The sequence below is a fragment of the Delphinapterus leucas genome, chromosome 16 (genome assembly GCF_059928025.1).
Source record: "Delphinapterus leucas isolate spDelLeu-1000000601 "Yukka" chromosome 16, BTC_Dleu_Yukka2, whole genome shotgun sequence".
NCBI lineage: Eukaryota > Metazoa > Chordata > Mammalia > Artiodactyla > Monodontidae > Delphinapterus > Delphinapterus leucas.
The window spans coordinates 77,179,008-77,201,351 of record NC_143144.1 but is presented as its reverse complement, the minus strand read 5'-3'; the positions used below and the strand labels follow the sequence as shown (position 1 = coordinate 77,201,351).

The 22,344-nt window shown below is 46.1% G+C and overlaps 1 protein-coding gene across 11 annotated transcripts in view; it reads left to right on the top strand.

Annotated features, from left to right (window-relative positions):
• The window catches only part of FGFR2 (fibroblast growth factor receptor 2), a 105,029-nt gene extending 96,913 nt beyond the window's left edge, over positions 1-8,116 (top strand). For 3 of the 11 annotated variants that reach the window (XM_089898248.1, XM_089898250.1, XM_089898249.1), the window contains 3 exons: positions 328-465; positions 2,138-2,243; positions 5,328-8,107. In XM_089898248.1, coding sequence (XP_089754374.1) covers positions 328-465; positions 2,138-2,243; positions 5,328-5,492 — 409 coding nt within the window. In that variant the 3' untranslated portion in view covers positions 5,493-8,107. Of the gene's footprint in view, positions 1-327; positions 466-2,137; positions 2,244-5,235 lie in introns of all 11 variants that reach the window. The other 8 variants (XM_089898255.1, XM_089898254.1, XM_022568586.2 and 5 more) reach the window with 5 other exon arrangements.
• The last annotated feature ends 14,228 nt before the right edge of the window (positions 8,117-22,344 follow it).

Sequence of the window (22,344 nt, the reverse complement as noted above, 5' to 3'; positions counted from 1 at the left end):
CTTGCCTTAAGACAGAGAGTTTTATTTGAGAATGATGGAAGGAGGAAAATAAAAACCCAATCTCCGCCCTCCCTTCTGCCCCCCAAAAGAGTGGTGGTTTACTTATCACTTGTCTGTTGATGGAAAATTCCATCAGAATAGCCTCTCGTTGTCATCTGGGGATGCTCTTTGGGGGCAGGAAGGGGCAAGTTGGATGAACTGTAGGAGGGCCCCGGTCAGTTGTCTTTGAATGTAAGAAGTAAGTGGGCGTTTATTTTCTTAACTGGGCGTGATTAGGTTTCTGTGATTCAGATGGATTACTAATGCTGCTTTCTCCCTTCTTTGCAGCTGGTCCTTCGGGGTGTTAATGTGGGAGATCTTCACTTTAGGGGGCTCGCCCTACCCAGGGATTCCCGTGGAGGAACTTTTTAAGCTGCTTAAGGAAGGGCACAGGATGGATAAGCCGGCAAACTGCACCAATGAACTGTAAGGGCCGTCGTCTCTCCCGATGCCCCAGGAGCCCCTGCCCGCCAGTGATGCTTCTCCTGGATACTTTGGTTTTCTAAGGCCCCTGGTTTTTTAAACATGTCCTAAGAAGAAGAATTGCTGAAACTTTCTGGGCCCAGTCCTGGAACTGAGATAGAGAGCTCCATGGACAGCCCTGACTGTCCAAAAGAAAGAGCATCCTTCTGAGGTGTATGGAGCGAGCTTTAAACCACAGAGGGTGTCGGGCTGCCCGGCCGAGGGCTCCCGACTTCACACAGCGAGCCCGGTGATCTTCCTGGGCCACTGCACTGTACCTTGCTGTTGTCAAAGTGACAGGAAGGTGCATCAGGCTTCCCGCATACACAAGCTCAAAAGCCCTGGGGCTGCCCCCTTTCCTCGTGGGTTGTGCCTGGCCCCTGCACAGCGAGTAGTGGAGAATGGGTGCTTCTGCAGCCTCTTTGTGACCATTGAAAATTGCTATGGACCTCAACCACATTCCTCAGGGCGAATGAACTAGCGTCTGGTTACCTATATTTTACCCATATTTTAGTGCAGAGAATTAAAAACTTGTCCAGGTGCCATCCTTAGGGGTACCCGATCTGACTCTAAAACCATGAGCTGGTTTCTAGCAAAACCTACCCCGCACTTTAAGTGGAATTACATTGTGTTGGTGACATGGGTCTTGCGCAGTAACGTCAGTGCTTTATAAAGGAGTCTCTCCTTCCAACCCTCAGAATTGACTAAGAAGAGGGATTGTCCCAGAGACTGCGGTCTCTTGGGTATCATTTCACGGGATTTTATGTCAGTAATCCCATGAGTGCTTTTCGGTGTACAGTGGACATCTGATGAATGGCCACATTTTATAGTATGTTATATTAAAGGCATTTATTTATTTATTTTAACATCTTTATTGGAGTATAATTGCTTTACAATGGTGTGTTAGTTTCTGCTTTATAACAGTGAATCAGCTATGCATAAACATATATCCCCATATCCCCTCCCTCTTGCGTTTTATTGTGTTCCTTGTCACTCCTGGTGCTTTTGCTGCCTTAGAGGGTCTGTCGGAACCCATCCTCAAGATAAGGCCTGGGAACCTAGGCCTATCCAAGAGTTAATCAGGAAGTGAAGGTACAGCCCAGTGACAGCAGATTAATTCATAAGAACCTTGCCTTAAAGTTGTAGTTTTCAAACTTCAGTTTTTTAAAACTGAGGAACCTTTGTTCAGAGTGTCAGGCAGATAACAGTAGAGCAGCTTTGGTCCAGGCAGGGGCGTGTGGGGAGGGAAGACCGGATTCCCGCCTGCTCCTCTAGGGCTCTTCCCACAGTGTGCAAAAGTGCCGTGGAAATGTGATACCCTATTATAAGTCACTGCCACAGGGATACCAGAAGTCAGCCGTGAAAACTCATGGGAGTGTCTCTTTTGATGGCATATATACCTTCCTAAAACGTTTTGGTTAACGTGATGTTTCTGTAAATCCAAGTGCCTTTCAGAGGAATCAAGCAGTGCCTCTTTTGGCAAAGTGGATCCCACCCCCTAATTTAGCTGCTAGGGAAGTTCTGATACATTTTCGTAATCGAGGACATCTCTCCACATTGACTATTAAGACTGGCTTATAGCCATGCCCCCTAGTACTTAGGGATTTAATTCACCAAGGAAACCCGTCTCTTCCAGGTATATGATGATGAGAGACTGTTGGCATGCGGTGCCCTCACAGAGACCCACCTTCAAGCAGTTGGTAGAAGACTTGGATCGAATTCTCACACTCACAACCAATGAGGTAAGAACCTCCTTCCAGAAGCCCAGGGTCCTTGCTTGGGAGACCAGCACAGTTTTTGAAATGTAGCCTCCCCTGTTGGACTCTGGGGTATAGTTTATCCTTGTTCCACAGGGATCAGACAGAGTGAACCTGTGTGTTCCTCCCAAATCCTGACTTTTCTCAGAACTACATCTTGAGAGTTCTGTCTCACAAAACCAGAGACAGAGGACCCCACCTGAGGCTGCCCCTCACTGTGGCATGTGGGTGGTGGGTCCAGGGTGCGTATATGTAGGGGGATGGGGAGAGGAAAGAAATGCCCGACTGCAGTGTTTGGGTTTGTGTGGGAAGGAGCTGGGGTTTCTGTGCTGGTTGGATTCCTTGCCCTGGTCATTAGGGTGAGGGCTGCTGGTCATTACGGTGAGGGCTGCTGGTCATTACTGTGAGGGCTGCTGATGGTCCGTTACTGATGAGCTTGATGGGATGCATTGAAGTTGTGCCATTCCAGCTTCTATATAACACATGACACAGCTTCTGTATGACACATTCCAGCTTCTATATAATGATGTGACCCTGCCTGGTCACAGCGTAAATGTACACAGAGTTTCCTTTAACGAGTGACTTACAGGATCTTTAAGTGAAAATTCATACCTTTTGTTAAAATATTTATTTTCTAGAAAATATTTATAATCTATATCAACAAAAGAAACCCTCTTTTGTCACTCATTGTCCAAACTCGGCCATGTCAGTGGCTGCTTCACCATGCGGAGAGAGTCATATCTGGTTGTGGAAACAAAGTTGTCTGAGCAGGAAAGATGATAAACCCATCAAGGCCAGAAAAACCCCACAATAGGGAGAACTTGTTAGTGAATGAATTAGAGATATTTAATGAGGATGTAGAATAGTGTTCCTCCAAACAGTGGGGGGTGGGGGGGGGAGAAAAACCCTACAATTGTCTTAATAACAGCAAAAAAAGGTTAAAATTGCCTAAATATTTTAGAAGGAAAAGAATACCTTTATTTTAAAATAATGCATTTAATAGTTTCAGACTGATTTTTTAAAAAAATAATCAAATATTGTGATTTGAAGCCTTAAGCCAGCAATATTATCTGTGTGTCTGACTGTAGCTGATAAAGGGAGAGATTGCATTTAAATGAATACAGCTGACCTTCAGAAGTTGAAAGGAACAGTTCAAGGGAAAAAAAAAAAAAACACCAACTTTCTTCTCCTGCCAAAATTGTTGTTTCTAGTATAAGTTCCTTTAACCCTAGACTTGGAATCCACTGATACCCCTAGTTTTTTTTCTTTTTTCCCTATCAGATCTGAACATTTATGGCTTCAGTTAGAAACTGGGAAAGCACTAAAGTTCCATTTTAATGATCTTGTGTCCGTGCTCTGTGCTGTTTATTTATATATTTACATTTAAAGTGGGCCCATTTTCACCCTGAAGTTTACATCTAGCATCCTAAAATTAAAAAGCGGAATGCCATATTGTCTAACGGATATAAAAATCGAAGTTTCTTTCCTTCTGAAAATCATTACCATATGCTGGAGAAAATTGGTTCCATTTAGGACAAAATTTCATTTTTATCATTGTAAGCAAAAAAGTTCTCTTTTGATGTGGTGGGCGTGTTTGTTTCCAGTTGTGCAGTTCCTCCTGATGTTGTTGGAACCGACACATCCCCCATTCTTGGATGGGGACTCTTTTTCTTGCCAAACCTGGTGATGAATTACAGGGGTGGTTTGGGTTTTGTTGTTTTTTTGGGTTTTTTTGTCTTTTAAAATGTATGGTCGCCAACATTCTGTGGGCTCTTTTCTGATAACACTGAGGCTGGTTGTGCTGTGGTCTGCACTTTTTGCCCCCCTTCAGCAAAACCATGTGTCATAGTATTCTCCTTGGCTTTTGGGGGTGTGAGCAGAAGCACCCCAACCTGCTAGCCCAGTTGAGGCAGTGATGCCCAGAAGTTCCCCAGTTTAGAAATCTTTTCATACTTTGCAGACCTTTTCTGTCAAGGGCCAGACAGTCAACTTTCAGCTTTATGGGCCTCTTTGTGGGTTTCTGTAGCAACGCTCAACTCTGCCATTGTAGCAGGAAAGCAGCCACGGACGATGTGTAAATGAATATGTCTGTGTTTAGATAAAACTGGATGGACCCTAAAATTTAAATTTAATGTGAATTTAGTTATTTTACATAGTTTTAATACCATGAGATGTTTTTCTTCTTTTGATTTTTTTCCCCAACCATTTCAAAATGTTAAAAAACCGTTCTTAGCTCACGGGCCACACAAGAGCAGGCAGTAAGCTCTCACCCTGTCTTAAGTCGGAAGCAATGTTATCTAGGGGCCATCGGGTGGGCTTTCTGACAGCAACACCGATGGATACTTCAGGGAGCAGAAGAGCCCTTTTTGAATTTCAAACCTTCAAAACGTTAAAACGCAACCTGCATTTTCCTAAACTGTTCTCCAACAGTCCATTGTGGATGTAACAAACAGAGTATATCCAAGCCTTTTTTGAACCTGTTTACATTTTCAACTCAGAGAGCGTCTGAGAGTAATGAATTGCATCTGTGAAATTACCTGCTGAATGAAGACATATTCCCCTTAAATTATCCTGGAAGCTACAGTAGTAAAATGTAATTCGTGAAATAAATATTCATGGTCTCAGCTATGGAAAGGGGTCCCGGGCATCCACGACATCTTATGTTTTTTCCATTTTGCTGGGTGCGGATTTGAACCGTGCGGTCTAACAAGCAGGTCTTTGGGTCTGCGCCCGTCGAGGTGACTGCTCAGCTGGGTGTTAACGTTCCCTACTTGTCGATAGTTCATTTGAGATGGCTTGAGAAGAAAAGTGAAGGGCAGCCTAGAGGAGATAAAGTTGGGGTCTCAAGGTGGTCTTTGTGGAAGCCGGGGTGGGCAGGTCTCAACCTGCTGGGGGTGCCCCCATGTTGTCCCAACTCCCATACCAACGTCTCAAGAGCCTGCGTTTGAAATAAAAGTCTTCTCTTCGCTTCTTTCAGGAATACTTGGACCTCAGTCAGCCTCTCGAACCGTATTCACCTTGTTATCCTGACCCGAGATGAAATAAAACGTCTCTCTTCCCTTCTTTCAGGAATACTTGGACCTCAGTCAGCCTCTTGAACAGTATTCACCTAGTTACCCTGACACAAGGAGTTCTTGCTCTTCGGGAGATGATTCTGTTTTCTCTCCGGACCCCATGCCTTACGAACCCTGTCTTCCTCAGTATCCACATAGAAACGGCAGTGTTAAAACATGAATGGGCTTGTCCCCCCGTCCGCAAACAGGGCGGCACCAGGAACCTAGCTGTACTGAGTAGGGAGGCCCTGCCTCTGGGAGCCTTTTGTCTTGGCTTGTGTGTGTATATGCATCAGAGGAGTAAATAATTGGAAAAGTAATCCGCACACGTGTAAAGAATTTGTAATCTTCACCAGGAGAAGAAGAATGTTTCTGGGGCAATGGACTGCCATGGGCCATAACGTTCTGATGACCCACTGTGGGTGCTGGCTGTGGACCAGCCAGACTCAAGGCAAACATGCATTCTGCATTGCTTGTGAATTTTGTAATAAATGGAGAAAATATATGTCAGCACATACTTATAGAGCACAATTGCAGTATATAGGTGCTGGATGTATGTAAATATATTCAAATTATGTATAAATATATATTATATATTTACAAGGAATTATTTTTTGTATTGATTTTAAATGGATGTCCCAATGCACCTAGAGAATTGGTCTGTCTCTCTCTTTTTTTTTTAAATAGCTATTTGCTAAATGCTGTTCTTACACAGAATTTCTTAATTTTCACCGAGCAGAGGTGGAAAAATACTTTTGCTTTCAGGGAAAATGGTGTAACATTAATTTATTAATGAATTGGTAATATACAAAACAATTGTTTATAGTTTTTTTTGTTGTTCTTTTTGGCTTTTTTTGGTAATTTAAGTGGCATTTGTATGCCGGCAGCTCATCAGACCAGCTAACCTTTTGCTTGGACTTAACTAGTTATCAGGTCCTTTGAAAAGAGAAATATTTACAAACTAGGACTGATTTGGGGAAAATGAAGTTTTGATTTATTTGTGTTTCAACTCTGCTGTCAGATGATTGCTCTTAAACCACCTAGATGCCCACGTTAAAGAGGACTCGTTAATAAGAAGGCGTTTTGTTTTGGTGCAGCTCTGTCATTGGGCCCATAAACGTTTAACTGGGCTCGCCAAGACAAATGGTACCACCGTTCTCTTAAAAAGATGCCTTAGTCCGTTCCTCAAGGAGGGCCCTTCGTTGAGATGCTAGCAGAGTGTTCTGCTCTCCGGCAGCTGGCCTTCTGCCCCTGAGTTGCACGTTGATCAGATTAGCCTGTGTTCTTCGGCGAATCTTCATAATGGCTTCCAGATTCATTGGCGACAGAGAAGCCTTTCGGAATCTTCATGTCCCGTCGAAGGAAATGGAAACACCGAGTTGTTCTGCTGATAGATTGGGGGATCCTTCCACCTTTTTAAGGAATTGCTTCCGCCTAGCAGGACCTCACCAAAAGAATCCCACGTAATGCCAACGTCAGAATACTGCCACGCTGTCCATTCTATATGAAAGTGCTGTGTTTTGCTTTCGAAACACCTACTCACTCTGCTGTAGCCATGCAGCATGAATGGAGATGACACTGATTTTTAACGTGCTATGAAATTGGAGAAAGTATTTAATAAAGCCTGTTAATTTTTATACTGACAATAAAAATGTTTCTACAGATATTAATGTTAACAAGACAAAATAAATGTCACGCAGCTTATTTTTTTAATACTCGTGTCTTACCAAATGGTTTCCCGTGTTCGGAGGTGCAGACTCGTGGTGTGACTGTGCGGAAGGAAGGCAGAGCTGGGGAGGTCTGTTCTTTGCTAAAAACGGTGGCTTGTCAGAGGGGTTGTCTGCGACCAGCAGTACCTGCAACAGGTGGGTCCAATGGAAAATCAGAAGAGGCTGGTTCAAGTCCTGGCTCCGTTGCTCCCTGGGACCCCAGGGAAGTCCGTGTTCCTTTCTGGGACCCAGCCGCTCCCAGAGGAGCACATGAATGGCATCGGAGGGAGCTCTGCAAACGGGCAGCTGTTCTAAGGCTGGGAGGTATTGAGAGGGGAGATAGTCAGAAGGTCTGGATACTGGGCACCTTGAAATCTTTTAGGCTGCCTTCCTCATGATGTAGAATTTGCTTCAAAATCTCAAAAAGACAACTTGAACAAACTTTCAAAATAATTTTACTTATTTCCATGCCACCCAGAATCTGAAGAGGGAAAGGGCTTTTTTGGCCTCTTAACAAATGTGAATCTGTGACTCTTACGGCTTCATTATATTCGCTTGCCAGCCTCAACACCAGGAAAAGGAGACAAAAACAATCCGGCTTCTGAACTTCAGCCACGCTCTCAGAACCTTCTGGGGCTGTTGGTGGTTAAAAAGTGCCGTCCTTGGCCAGAACTCAACTTTTCAGTTCAGAATAAAATAAATATTTCTCGGGCTTCCCTGGTGGCACAGTTGTTGAGAGTCCGCCTGCCGATGCAGGGGACACGGGTTCGTGCCCCGGTCCGGGAAGATCCCACATGCCACGGAGCGGCTGGGCCCGTGAGCCATGGCCGCTGAGCCTGCGCGTCCGGAGCCTGTTGCTCCGCAACGGGAGAGGCCACAACAGTGAGAGGCCAGCATACCGCAAATAAATAAATAAATAAATAAATAAAATAAATAAATAAATAAATATTTCTCCTGGGGGGAAAAAAAAAGAAGGTGGCATCTTTGTTCTGTTTGAGGCCATTAGTGGTAGAGTGAGGGTCTCACCAGCCAACTGAAGCGTGGCCTCAGCCCTCGTTGTGCATTTGCCAATCTCCTGTGCTATTTATTATCAGGACAGGGTTATAATCCCACCCAAAAGAATGGGATTTAAAAAATAAGATAACACGGGAATTCCCTGGTGGTCCAGTGCTTAGGACTCGGCGCTTTCGCTGCCTTGACCCGGGTTCGATCCCTGGACGGGGAACTAACCCACAAGCTGCGTGGCACAGCCAAAAAAAAAAAAAAAGATAACGTCGTAAATCAAGTATACTTCAATAAAAAAATTAAAATTAAACAAAAAAGGGAAAGCAGCCTTTAGTCACATGTGTTCAGGAAGATTATTCTGCAGCCCTCTGGCCATCTACACCAATGGGCTCCCCTTGGCCAGGCTGCGGGAAGGACTTGCTGGTTCTCCACATCCATGCAAATCCATGGTACATCTTCTATACTTTTGAGGCTGAAGGAGCAGGTTACGGCTTTTTACAATGTAAGCTATCTTGTAAATAGACAAGGTAGATTATACTCCTAGCTGTTGGCCATTTTAGTTTTAGAATTAGATTTGTCATCAAGGGAACGAAGGTAATGTGGTCCATGAGAAGGATGGGAGCTACTTCTTTTTTCATACCTACCCCAAATAAACCGACACGGGCAAGGCTTGGTAAGAATCCTGGAGCATAAGGCTTCCCCCTGCCCCGCTTAGCTCAGCCCACCTCCCACCCTGAGACTTAAGGAAACAATGGGAATGAGTAGAAACACAGTGTGATTGTCATCGAGACATGAAGAACCAAAAGTCGCAGGCATCTTGGTGAGGAAGGAGGGGTTCCTGACGCTGCTGTCTCCAGCCCGGAAGCGGGGTGATTCGAGAGGCTGCTCAAGGTCTAGCTGGTGGCGAACTTGGAAACGATGCGTGGATGGAGAAGCACGGTGAAGTCAGGCCTTCAGGGGCATTGGGTGGATTCCCTGAGAACCGGGTACCCTTTTCTCCTCTCAGCTTCTCCATCCCTTGTTACCTCAGGGAGCTCCCCTCCACCAGATGTTTTGGGAAGTTCCTTGATGCCACGCATAGGAAACTAAAACGTGCAGTTACAGTAAACCATCTGACAGACTTGAACAGCTGAGGATTGAGGACCCAGGCCCCATTCTGGAAACAAGATGTTGGTCTGCTAGCTTGTACTGTATAATTGAGGCTCTAGGAGGGCTAGGTACAGAGACCACTATTACAGATCAGGAATTTGAGGGTCTGCTTGAGGTTCCTAAGGGTCACATGGCTGGGAAATGGTCTAAGTAAACAAGGCTGCAGCCTTATGCCGTCCAGGAGGAAGACAATGGATGGTGGATTGGGAGGGAACTGGATTGGTTTATTTCTTATAGCTGGGTGATGTCGGGCAAGTCCTGGATTCTTTCTGGACCTTCGTTTCCTCAGCTGTAAAACTGGTTATCACCAGTGTCACGGTCTTACCATGAGGGCTGCCCGTGGGAGCTTAGCTCAGCTCTGGCAGGTGGTACTCTATTAATAAACAGTTTTCTCTTCCTGAGAACCTGTTTTTGTATATTTGTGATTTTTTAGTATATATTCACAAGATGGTGCAACCATTACCACCATCCAGAACATTTTCCTCACTCCAAAAAGAAGGCCTGTCCCAGTTAGCAGTCACTCCCCACTCCCCGCTTCTCCCAGCCCTGGCTACCACCCATCTGCTATTTGCCTGTTCTAGCCATTTCACATAAATGGAATCATATATGGCCTTTTGTGTCTAGCTTCTTTCACTTACCATAATGTTTTCAAGGTTCGTTCATGTTGTAGCGTATATCAGTACTTCATTCCGTTTTTATTGGCAAATCATATTCCATTGTGTGGATAAGTACACATTTTGCTTATCCATTCGTCAGTTGATGGATATTTGGCTTGTTTCCACTTTTTGGCTGTTACGAACAGTGCTGCTATTAACATTTGTGTACAAGTTTTGTGTAGTCGCATGTTTTCGTTTTTCTTGGTTGTATACCTAGCAGTGGAATTGCTGGGTCATATGGTCACTCTGTGTTTAACCTTTGAGGAACTGCCAGACTGTTTTCCAAAATGGTTGCACTGTTTCACATTCCCATTAGCAGTGTATGAGAGTTCCATTTTCTCTATATTCTTGCCAATACTTGTTATTGTTCATACTTTTTATTATAGCCATCCTAGTGGGTGTAAAAGGTCTTCCTAAGATTTCAATAGCTGAGGAAATAAGACTTAGATCATGGATCAAGGTACATAATAGCTACTGGGTTTTCTAAAACAAGATATTTCAGTGAATTGGCTGGCTTTGGCACCTATAAACTGGCCAAGGTAGCTAAGAGGGCTCAGTGGAGCTTCACGGAGTAGAGGGCCTGAGAAATTGATCAATTCCACGTCTTTCCTCTTGACTGAGAAAGGAAGGAAGCACTAACACGTGATGCAGAGGGACAGAGATTCTTTCTGGCTGGAATCCTTGAGTGCCTCTCTGCCCCATGTCCCCAGTTTTATAGCAAATAAAGTCTAGTGAGCTTGAGCAATCCCCTGGGACCGATTAATGCACTATTACTTATGTATGCACATTGGAGTCGTCCTTATCCAGCCTGCATTTTGATGTTATTTATTTTTTGATGTTTTTGAAGATGAAAGCGAAGTTTATCTTCTCTCACGTTTCATTCCTTGGAAGCCTTGAAATGACTTGGCTGGGCAAGGACTACAGAAGCCTTCCACGTCTTAAGTGACATTCTGGAATGGGGCCCCTCTGTGTCCTCTTTTCCTCAGGGTTTCCGGGGGTTTTGATGAAGCTGCCAAACACTGTTCCAATGTTGGCCACTGAAGCAGCCACACCAACTGTGGCAGCCCCAGTACCAACAAACTTGGCCGCTGTGTCGGTGTCCCAGGGGCTTCAAAATGGCCTCCAAGGCCTGTCTCACAGGTCACGTGAGGTGCTACAGAAGACAGTGGATATGAGGGCAGTCAGTGCCAATCATCTGGAAACTCCAGCAGCACTTGCCATCCTCCCGGGACCTTTGAAATAAAAGGCAGTGGATTTCTTTTATTTGCAAATTTGAATTCTAGGGTATGTAGTTTAGTGACGGAATTAGGCTTAAAATACATTTGCAGGTAAGTAATCTCTCTCTCTTCCTGTGACTCAGGATACTGCCTTCTGTTGGGTTGTGTGTTCTTGAGTCTCTTTTTCCCTCTAATTCTTTAGTTGACGGCACTTAACTGAATCTTGCCTGCATCGCTTACAAGTCAAAATCCTCAGCATAATGTACTTGGAAAGGGACAGATTTATGGATTTATAAATTAAGAATAAAGGAGGAAATGTTTTCTTGGTCTGTAAATGGCGTGACAAATGATCCCTTTCTCAAGTGAGAGTTGAATTCAGTGAGATTTTACTAAACACAGTGCCTGCTACATAGCACTCAAATATTAGCTGTTCTTTTATTTATCTATCGATCAAGCAATCTAGATGTAGACAGACATAGATGTAGAGACAGATATAAAGAAAAATATATGTACGTGTATGTGTTTATAATTGTCATTTTTACCGAAGAAACTTATTCATGAAATTGCTAGTTAATTGTGAATTTCACTAGGACCATGTCTCCCCCACTTTTGTAAACAAACAAACAAAAAAAAATAAGTTTAAAGTCAGTGAAAATAATGATCAAAATTTTTTTAAATCATGAAATTATGTTTACAACAGTGAACCTGTTATGTTCCCCTTTTATTTTTTTTATTGAAGAATAGTTGATGTACAATGTTAATTATATTCCCCTTTTAAAACAAGCATTTGCTCATAAATACTGCCAGGCAATGCCCTGGATGAGCTTTAAGGGGTGATTCAATGCTTTCAGGACTGTACCAGCCAAGCTGGTGAAGGGTTTAAGTACCACAGTTTAAAAAAAAGCAGACCAGACCAAAAATGTAAAAGTTTGGAAGGGTTTCTTGCAAGGGAAGCTCCTCTCTGGCTCTGCATGTGACGTCGTTATAAGCAAATCAAAACTGGTACCGTGACAAATGGAAATATCACATGGAAAAAATAGAGGAGGCCTGAAGCAGTGCTGTCCAAGGATTGTGATTGTAAATTGTTCAGGGGCGGTCCCGACGAACCTTCGAGAGCTGTGAAGTTAGCGTAAGTTCCCACACAGGGTTGGAAATGTTGAAATAAGCTCTCTCCGTTCTGTGGGGAAGTTCATCAGGGAATCTGGCCGACTACAGGCATCTCTCATTGCTGCTAATCGTACTGTAGAAGTTTAAATGGGAGAAGATGGCCAGAGCCTTTATTCAGAATAGGAGCTGCCTTTTCACATTGTTTTGTGAGTTGACTTGCTGCCTCTTCTGGAAAAAGGCTAACTGTATCTGTGCATATACTAACGCAGCAGGAGAGGAAATCAGAAACCTAGACTCCTTCCTGGCCTGGTCTTTATTCCCCATGAGACTAGCTAGCCCTTTGGTTGCTTCTAAGTGTATTTAGATTTAACCAAAATACAGAAGTTCCTGGTTCATTTTGGCCATCACCCCGTAGTAGCCAGAGCCGGGAATGAAAAAGGCAAAGACAAAACGTTAAACCAGAAACTGGCAGTGAAATGACTGGGGCTAGGGGTGTGGCTAGTGGGGGAGCTTGTCTCGCTCTCGTGCAGCACAGGGGTGGACAAACTATGGCCCACAGGCCAAATCTGGCAGCCCACCTGCTGTTTTGTACTGCTTGCAAGCTAACCATTTTTAAATGGTTGAAAGAAAATAATAAAGATGTATCTTGTGACATGTGAAAATTACATAACCCTCAAATTTCAGTGCCTATAAATAAAGTTTTATTGGCACACAGCCATGCTTATTCATTTATCTATTGTATATGGCCACTTCAGTGCCTATTATATCGGAGAGCTGAGTAGTTTCAACAGAGACCAAATGGCCCACAAGTAAGGATATCTACTATCTGTTACCCTTTACAAAAAAGTTGACGGACCCCTGGTTTAGATGATGATGTACCAGGTGGATGCCAGGCCCATGCAAGTGGCTCGTGGTCAAGGATAGTAGCAAATAACAAGGTTCTGAAATTGGGGGATGCTTTCAGGATCAGGGTCCACTTGAAAGGCCTGGGCAGGTGGGGATGAAAGTCATGAAAAATACCCTTTGGCCAAGCGGGATGTTTTGAGATCCTTTGGAGACAGTTAGCGGCCAATGTGATGTGTCGAGACAAGCCTTCCTGGCGCCGTTTCTCCCCTGGAGCGCCGTGTACCAGCATGCCCGGTACTCTTCCAAACAAGGTTGCCACAGAGAGCCCCAAACCAAAGCCTAAATAAATAACGTGGTTCTTTCAGAAGCGGGGAAGGAGAGCGGTTGACATTCGGATTTGAATGATGCTTGTTTGGCAGGAAGTAAATCTGATCTCTCCCAGCGAAAGAGCACCTTTGGACCGTCACACTCTGTATTCCTCTGCAGGGCTGGGACACTGTGGTCAGGGGGCAGGGTGGCCCTCCTTACGGTCTTGTTGGCTGGACCTTATTTTCCATCACTCCGGTGTTCTCGCGTGCATTAAGATTTTCATGGATGAGATGGTAGGCACACATTCTGGTCCAAGCTTCTCCCTGAACACAAAGGCCATCAGAGGACAGATCACGTTGGTGCTGCCTGAGTTCACCTGGACCCATCACTGAGCGTGACTTCTGTTTGCTTCCCTAAAGCTGGAGTTAAAGTTATCTCTAAAGGTCAGATTGCTGAAGGCTTGAAATGACAGAGCCCCTTATCCCATAAATCAACAAGCGACTCTCCCACGTACACAGATCCAGAAAAAAAAAAAAAAAAAAGCAAACCTACATATGCAATAAATGTATACAGGTAATAAAAATGCTTGGATCTGGTCTCAGCTTTTTCCTTGTCTTCTAAATGAGGTTTAAAGCAAATCAAGCACTAAGCCCTTATTTTTCTGACCTGAAAGCAGGTGAGTTTAGTCAAGTACAGGATATGTGACATGAAGGGGACCCCTGGGAAAGGAAGCCGGGGCGTGTGTAGCTGCTCTGGGGAAGCTGAGCCTTTGGCAGCTCCCCAGGGTGAAAGCCTAGACCCGGGCGGGTGCGAGGGAGAAGGTGAGGATGTAAGTGGTTATCCCTTGAAAGGTACACATTGTTGGCCTGACCTGATTTACATGGCACCTGTAGACCCAAAGAGAACCTGAGAAGGGGCCCCTGGGCAGCGGCCGGGCGGGGATTTGTGGTTGCCTGTGTGTGTGCACACGCACCATTGTAGATGAGGTTTTTAGAGCTTTTCAGAAAAATAAAAATATTCCGAATTCCTCTGGTCGCCCCACGACATAGGGCCTCCTGGTTATTTAAGATCTCATGGGACCCAGGCACACCTTGGGAGAGTTCAGGCCAGTTCCACATCTACAGAGGAACACACTGGCTATTAGGAAGGAAAGAGGTGGGAGGGCAGAGGTGGTTCCAGAATTTCTTCACAGAATTGGTGGAGGGTCTGAAATTGGTGTGGAAGGTGGTTTGCGGATTTAGGGAGTTGGTCTGGAGCTGCTTTTTCATTGCAAGCGTTCTGCTTTTATGTAAATCAAATGGTTTGGTTGTTGATGTTGCTGCATTTCAGGGCTTGGAGATTGGACAGGGGGCATTGAAAGGTCCCTAACCCTCCTCCCCCCACTGCCCACCTCTTCTGAGAGGTCTAATTAGCCTGAGCAGTTTCATTTCTCAGGCCTTCTCCCCAGAAGTCCCCCAGACCAAGTTTCTAACGACTCCTGACCACCCCTGCTCCTCAGCCCTCGCAGGCAGCGAGGAGCACAGAGCATCCTTTCTTGCCCCTTAGGAAGTCATGCGTGACTCCAGCTGGTGCGGGGCCCCGCTCCACGGGATGAACGTGGGGCAGTGCCTGTCCTGCACAGCTGACACGCTGTCAGAGTTTGTGCAAAGGGATGCTCCAGTGGAGTGTTTCACTTAGCTCCCATGAGGCAGAACCAAGGGTCACGGTGCATTCTAGAAATGTGTGGCCACACCCTGTTTCCAGGGGAGGAAAGGCTATTTGGGTAGAGTTGACATTGGGTGAGGAGAAAGGGGGATGGTACCTGCAGAGATGGCCCTTTAAGACTCTCCCAAAGGACATTTGTGAAGTTGCTTTGTCAGGGGACAACTTCTGAGATGACGTAGATGTTCATTCTGGCACTGTCCACCAAGCCAGCCAGTCACGAACTATGTGCTGTGGGCCCAGCACTGCACCAGGGATGGAGGGTGTATTAGCCATTATTCATTGTTGAATAGTCCTATAGTTCCCTCTTGCTGCTGTAAGAAATTACCACAAACTTGGTGGCTTAACACAAGCAGAATTTATTCTGCCACCATTCGGGACCCAAATCAAGATATCAACAGGGACGTACTCCTTCTAAAGGCTCCAGGGGAGAATGTGTCTTTGCTTCCTCCAGCTTCTGGTAGCTCCAGGCATTCCTTGGCTCGTGGCTGCATCACTGCCATCTCTGTCTCTGTCTTCGCATGGCTTCTCCTCTTCTCCTTATGATCTCTACTCCTTTGTGCGTCTCAGATAAGGACACTTGTCACTGGATCTAGGGACCACCTTCATGATCCAGGTTGATCACATCTTGAAAGTCTTAATTTAATGATATCTGCAAAGACCTTGTTTCCCAAAAAGTTCGCATTCACAGGTTCCAGGGGTTAGGACATGGACATATTTGGGGGTTGGGGGGGCACTATTCAACCTGTTACAGAGGAGGAGGGTGGGATATTTGAGACTTGGTGGCCTCTCAAATAATTTTACAATCAGGTTGGTGGATCTGGGGGCTCCCATTTTATCCGAGGACCTTCTGGTGTCCTGACTGGACAGAGCAGTAAACCCGTTCCCTGCCTGACCCTGGCGAGAAGGGGACTCAGCGGGGGTGGGTCTTCCTAGCATCTCCCTTCATGTTCGCACCGCTCTCCCGAGACAGGTGCAGGGAGTTGAGGCAGTGTAGTCACAGTTCCACAGCTGCCACTGGGAGACTGGGATCCAAACCCGAGCTGGCCTGTTTCTAGATTTGGGAGATTTTCCTCAATATGCATACTTCCAGCAGCTGCCCAGCAGTTAGTCCCTCCCCGATGGATGAGCTTTGGGTGAGGTGGTGACCCATACTTGACCTTCTTGGAGGATAGAACAGGCTGAGGAGGAATGCACATGACCCAGGTCAGAGGAAACCTTGAGGGTCATTCTCTGGTGGACAACGGAGTCAACAGTGAGAAAATCTGTCCATGTGAAGGGGAGTTTTTAAGGAAAGAATGGTTACCTGGGCTGACTGGGGTAGATCTCAGCCCAGGTCTCTGTGGAATAGGCCTCCTGGAGATGGAAGAGATTCAGGTCTGGGGGAGGGTGTCAGGCATGGGAACTGAGGGGTGAGGGTGGCGTGATGCACCCTGGGTGGTGGCTGGCCACAGCGAGGTTGCTCTTTCTCCCTCTTCTTTGAGTCTGTGCTCGTCTTAGTCTGCTTGGGCAGCCATAAAAAATACCACAGACTGAGGAGCTTAAACAACAGACATTCACTTCTCACAGCTCTGGAGGCTTGAAGTCCAGGACACGGCTTCAGGCAATTTGGTTTGGGGAAGAGCTCTCTCCTTGGCTTGCAGATGGCCACCTTCCCACTGTGTCCTTACATAGCCTCTCCTCAACGCCTGTGGGGACAGAGACAGGACAGGGAGGGAAAGAGGACTCTTCTCCTCTTGGTTTAAGGCTACCAATCCTATTGGATTAGGGCCTCACCCTTATGGCGTCACTCATCTTTAATTACATCCCTAAAGGCCCTGTCTCCAAATGCAGTCACATTAGGGAACAAAGGCTTCCACGTGAGTTGAGGAGGGACACAATTCAGTCCATAGCTGTCCTTTTCCCTCTCTTCCTCCTCTCCTTTCCTTCCTGGTCTCACGTCCAGCCCTCAGACCTTGTCCCCCTGGGATACAGGCTGCATTTCTCCACAGACCTCAGCCAGGGGCTGTAGACATGACACCTGTCTCTCCAAGCCAGTGGGGTGGCTTCTGAGTAGCCATGGGCTTCAAAGCCAGGGCTGGCATCTCCTGCCCGCCCTCACTGGATGGACCCCAGGGAGCCCTCTCGGCCTTCACATGGGGGTGAGAGGGGGGCAGAGTGAGGCAGGCCGCCCAGCCCAGTGGAGTTCAGGAGCTAGGCTTGAAACCCAGCTCAGCCCTCACCAGCCAGATGGCCCTGGGCAAGCCACTTAGTCCCTTGAGCCTCAGGTTTCTCATCTATAATGTAGGGGCAGTTATCATCTCTGGCCCCACCTCCCCAACACAGCTGTTGTCAAGTAACTTTGGGAAAAGCCCTGGAAAGAGGCAAAACAGAAACAGGTCTAAAGGGCGACTGCGAGCGTGATTGTAAATAAAAAACCTTAAGGTCTCGGTCACGAAGAAGATACCTCTGCCCAGACCCCCAAGTTCACAGGGGAGCTTCAGGCATGACGGAATGAGTCTTGGGTCCCGTGGGGGGTGACCCTCTGCTGCGGACAAGGCGGTGTGGATTCTCTGGTTCTTTCTGGCTGCTCGAGGCACATGGTTCCAGAGAAAGAGAGACCCAGTTCTCCCAGGGCACAGGGGAACGTCATTTCTCTGGAGAAAAAGGCATAATTGCTATGTCTCCTCTGATGTCAGGATACCCCCCAGGATGAGGGTGGCCCGGCAGTCCTGGCCCCTGCACTTGTCAGATAAACACAGATAAATATCCTGTCCTTTGCCACATCCGGGGTTCTGAAAGAAAATACCATCAAAGAGAAAGGAGAAAAAGCGATTTTCTTTCCAGGTAACGAATCTGTGTTTTGTTTTTGTTTTTGTTTTTGTTTAAACTGAGTTATCTAGAAAGAGGGTGGGCTACTTGGTTGATCTTTCAAAACCACAGAAATGTGGTCCCAGAAGGAGTTGTTACGTTGCACCTAAGGCAGAGCTACCCACGGCTGTCTCTATGTGGCCAGGAAAGTTGTAGGAGGGGCAGAGTGTGCAAAGATGCTGAAAATGGCCCATTTTTAATTGAGACACTCTCTCTTCTTACAGTATTTGGGATTTTATTGCCTAGAAATGGGTGGGCCAGCCTTTCCTGATAGAGACCACCCTCAGTTTACTGTGACCTTCTCGTGGCCTTCTCCTTGCTGTGTGACCTTGGGTAAGATGATGAACACTTCTGAGCCTCCATTGCCTCATCTTCAAAATGCAGGCAAAGAAATGGACAAGGGTACCTACCTTCCAGGCTTATTGTGAGGCTGAGGCGTAATGAGATTGCCTAGAGTCTCAATGCCTCAGCAAATCCCTGTGGAGCACACAGGGGTGGGAAAACAGGTCACCATATCGCAGGAGCCTCACTGAGACTTCAGTTTATCAGCTCTTTTTCCTTCTGGAGGTTAGGGAGATTCCTCATGAGAAATCACCTGAAAACCAAGAGGGGAGTACAGAGGACTGCACCCACCTGAATTCCTGAACCATTAACTCAGGGTCACCTCTGATTCCCAGAAAACACCTCTTACGCGTTGAATGGTTTCCATCAGCTGAGGGCATAGCATCCCAGGCTGTAGGTGGCCAAGTGCTTGGAATTCACCTCATCCTAGCCCCTCCTTTCACAGGCCCGGAGAGGGGGGAGCTGGCAACTGGCCCAGCGACATACCGAGGAGTTAGTCAAAGAGCTGGGACAGGAACCCAAGTCTCCCGGCTTCTAGTATCAAGATAGTGCCTAACAAACGAGTCCTCTCTTTTCTTTCCTTCTCTTGACATGTTGAAATTCTGCCTCAATCCTGATTAGCACGGGACAGAAGAGATCTCAAATGGTGCCAGCAAGCTGGGCTGTGTTTGGCCCATGTTGTGTTTCAGTTTTTTTGGACTTGGTTCTCAGTGTTAAAATTCAGAAGATTTCACATAAACATGCATCTCTCAAGCTCCTCCTGGAAATTCAGATGTTGGTGACACTGGCATCACATGGCCACAGTGGCCAGAGCAGATTAGCATTTGTCCCTTCGTGACCAGGCACATGAGCTCCACCTGTCAGCCCCTACCTGGCCAGCCTCACTTCTCAATGCACCTGCCTGGGCTCAGTGGGCCTGAGCCTGTGGCACCTGAGTACAACTTGCTTACTTAGAAAGGGTCTGTCTTCCCAGCCTGTCAGACGGCACTTCTGAACAACAGGTGGTTCCTGTTTTTCTGCCACTTTGTTTTCTCAACCAGTTAACCTGGCTTCAGGTAAAAGAGAAAGCAATAAGGCTTCCCATTCCATAAGGAAGTTATTTTTCTAATGTCCCATTTGAAAACTGTGAACTTTCCAGAAGAAACTCTTGTTTTCTTTCCACGTTGACCTAGTTGCAAAGGAAAATCTCATTTTCTTAAAGAGCCACGATCTTGCTGGTGTGGTGTGTGGACAGGCCGGTCAGCCTTTCCATTAGGAACACTTTCCTGGGCTTTAAAAACCCAGCCATAAAGATGTGTTTTGGACCGAAATTGGCCCTCCCCCAGTGGAACCTGGGAATCTTTATTTCAAGGACTCTTTCAAAACATCTTTCACTCTTGAAGTGCAAATGTGTGTGGTTTGCGGCATCCTCAACCACGATTGGGGTTTGGGATTTTGCTGCATGACGTTTTTCCAACATTTAATTTTGAAGCCATCATCTTCTCTATTTATTTCCGTGGTTAAAACTGTTTTTTTTTCTTTTTCTATTGGGAGAGGATTGCACGAAAGGGGACTTTGTGCATCATTCCCAGTTGGGGTACACACGGACATGGGGCCTTGGTAGAGTCCCTAGCATGGATGTCTCTTAAGTGTGTTAATTTATATCACCCGACAAGAGTCAGTGGACGTGATTCAATTACGAGTTAAGAAGAGGTTGTCTTCCCAGTACTGCTTTGCTTGTTATTCTTGTTTTGATCCTTGCCTGCCCTTTGAAGGTATTTTTGATGATCTTGTTGGCTTTAATGATCAGGAGATAGAGTTCCAGGCTTGAGATGACTGTTCTGGGGGGAAATTTTGAAAATCTACTCTGTATCACTTAGTCATTTGTATTTTTCAAGAGTTACTTGCCATGTGAAGTATGAAGAGGTGGCCTACAGAAAATGGCCCAATACGTGTCCATTTGCTCCATTCATGCCAAGCTACTCAAGTCTTCTCCTCTTCCTCACTCCCTAACTTGGTCAAGACCGTTCATCAGCCTCCCAGACCGGAGACTCTGGATGTGGCCTTGACTCCTCCCTCTTGTCCTCTCCCACGTCGAGTAGCCACCACTTCCTGTCCGTTGTCCTGTCCTGGCTCTGTCCCTCTCATTCCCATCTCCATGACCATGGCCTTCCCTCTGTCCTCCCATCTCTTTGCCTCCTGACTAGCCCGGCTGTCTCCGTCTCTCCCTGGCCAGGCCACCCTCCACCCTCTACCAGGTTTAGTCCTAAAAATGTCATGTCTCATCCCATTCCATTCTCTTGCTTAAAAAAACTTTTGTTGGCCCCTGCCGTCTCAGGATAAAATCTAAACTCTGCAGCATGACGTACTAACCAACTTTCCAGGCTTGTCATTCACCACTCCCCACTGAGGGACCTTATGTTCCCGTCACTCTGAACCCATCATTCCATGGACAACCTCTCCACTAATCAACGTTCTGTTCTCTATATCTAGAATGGCTTTCCCCAGATGCCTTTCTTTGGCAAACTGTTTTAAGGCCCAGGTCAAACATCACAGCCCTTGGAAGTCTTTCCTGGTCTCTTGCACGTGGAGTTAGAATTTTATTCAAAGCTCAGCAATGGTGTCTGTCATGAACTGTGGTTTCTCTTTCTTTGGGTCTTATCTTCCCCTAGACTATGAATACTTTGAAGATATTATTCCAGATATTATTTGAAGATACTATTCCAGATTCCTTGGGTAGGAAGGCTGATAAATGGCTGGCTCACTTTTGGGAACAGATCATCTAAAACCTGAAATCCTGATCTGAACAGATACCTCCTAGGGAGTATCAAACCTCAGGGACAAAGGCAGAGACACACTGGTCCCTTCATTATCACCTTCATCATCACCCTCGTCCTTTGGGAGTGTCTCTGAGGTCAGCAAATAGACACTGTGCAAGTCTGCAAGCCCAAGTGTGATTGAGGGTTTTCTGTCTGTTTGTCCAGGACGCAGGTTTATACACGAATGACCCAGCGTGACTCCTGCGTGTGGCTGAAGTCTCCCCGGGGGACACCTGTCAGGAGAGCCAAGGTAATTACCTCCTTCCTGGAAGGATGTGGATGGGTTCATCTGTCTGGTATGTTTAGGTACAGTCTTCCCTGGAGGTGGGGTCCTGAACTAGGACTCCTCCCAGATCTAGTCCACTTTGGAGGCAGGTGGGCTGGAAGGAACAGAGGCTGAAGAGTATGCCTCACCGGGGTTCCAGTGCCAGCTCTGACACCAAGGGAGGTGTTTGCTGCTTATCTCTCTAGCATCATTCCCTCTTTTGACCCTTCCCAATTATCGGCAATCTCTGTTTTGCTGATCTGAGTGGTTTGGGGGAATGAACTCACCTGCTGGCTCCAGGGATGGAGCCGTGAGAAGGCCAGTCCAATCAGAGGACCTTTGCTGGGCATCCAGGGCAAGGAGACTTTGTTTTTCCCATGAATATGCCTGAGCAATTCTGTAATCCTGGGGGCTTGTTAGAAATGCAAATTCTTAGGTCCTACCCCAGACCTGTTGAGTCAGAATCTCTGAGCCCGAGCCCAGGAAACAAGCCCTCCAGGTAATTCTGATGAGCACTCCAGTTTGAGAAGCACTTCTCTCAATTTATAGATGATTAAACACACACACACACACACACACATATATATATATATATATATATATATATATACAGGCACAAAAAAGCAAGGCGATTTGCCCAAAGTCACACAGCTAGTGAGGAGCTAAGCCAGGTCTACAAGTCAGCTGTGCTTCCACCCACGCCATTTAAAGGCATCTCTTTTTGTTTGTCTATTTGTTTTTGTTTTTTTTAAAACTTTTTATTTTATACTGGAGTATAGTTGATTAGCAATGTTGTGTTAGTTTCAGGTATACAGCAAAGTGATTCAGTTATACATGAACAGGTATCTATTCTTAAAGAAAAAAAGAAGAGGCATCTCTGTGTTTTCGTTAAACTGTAAAACCATCAGAAATCACTTCTCGCCTTTGAAGGTCCTCCCCTACCCGGTCTTTTTCTCCAGGGATGAAGATAAATTTCACTTGCTCTGAGGTTATGTGGAGTGAAGCCTCACTATTACTCACTATTACGTGTTTATGTGCCCTATCACAGACTTGATCAATGTCGGCTGCCCTCAGGAGAC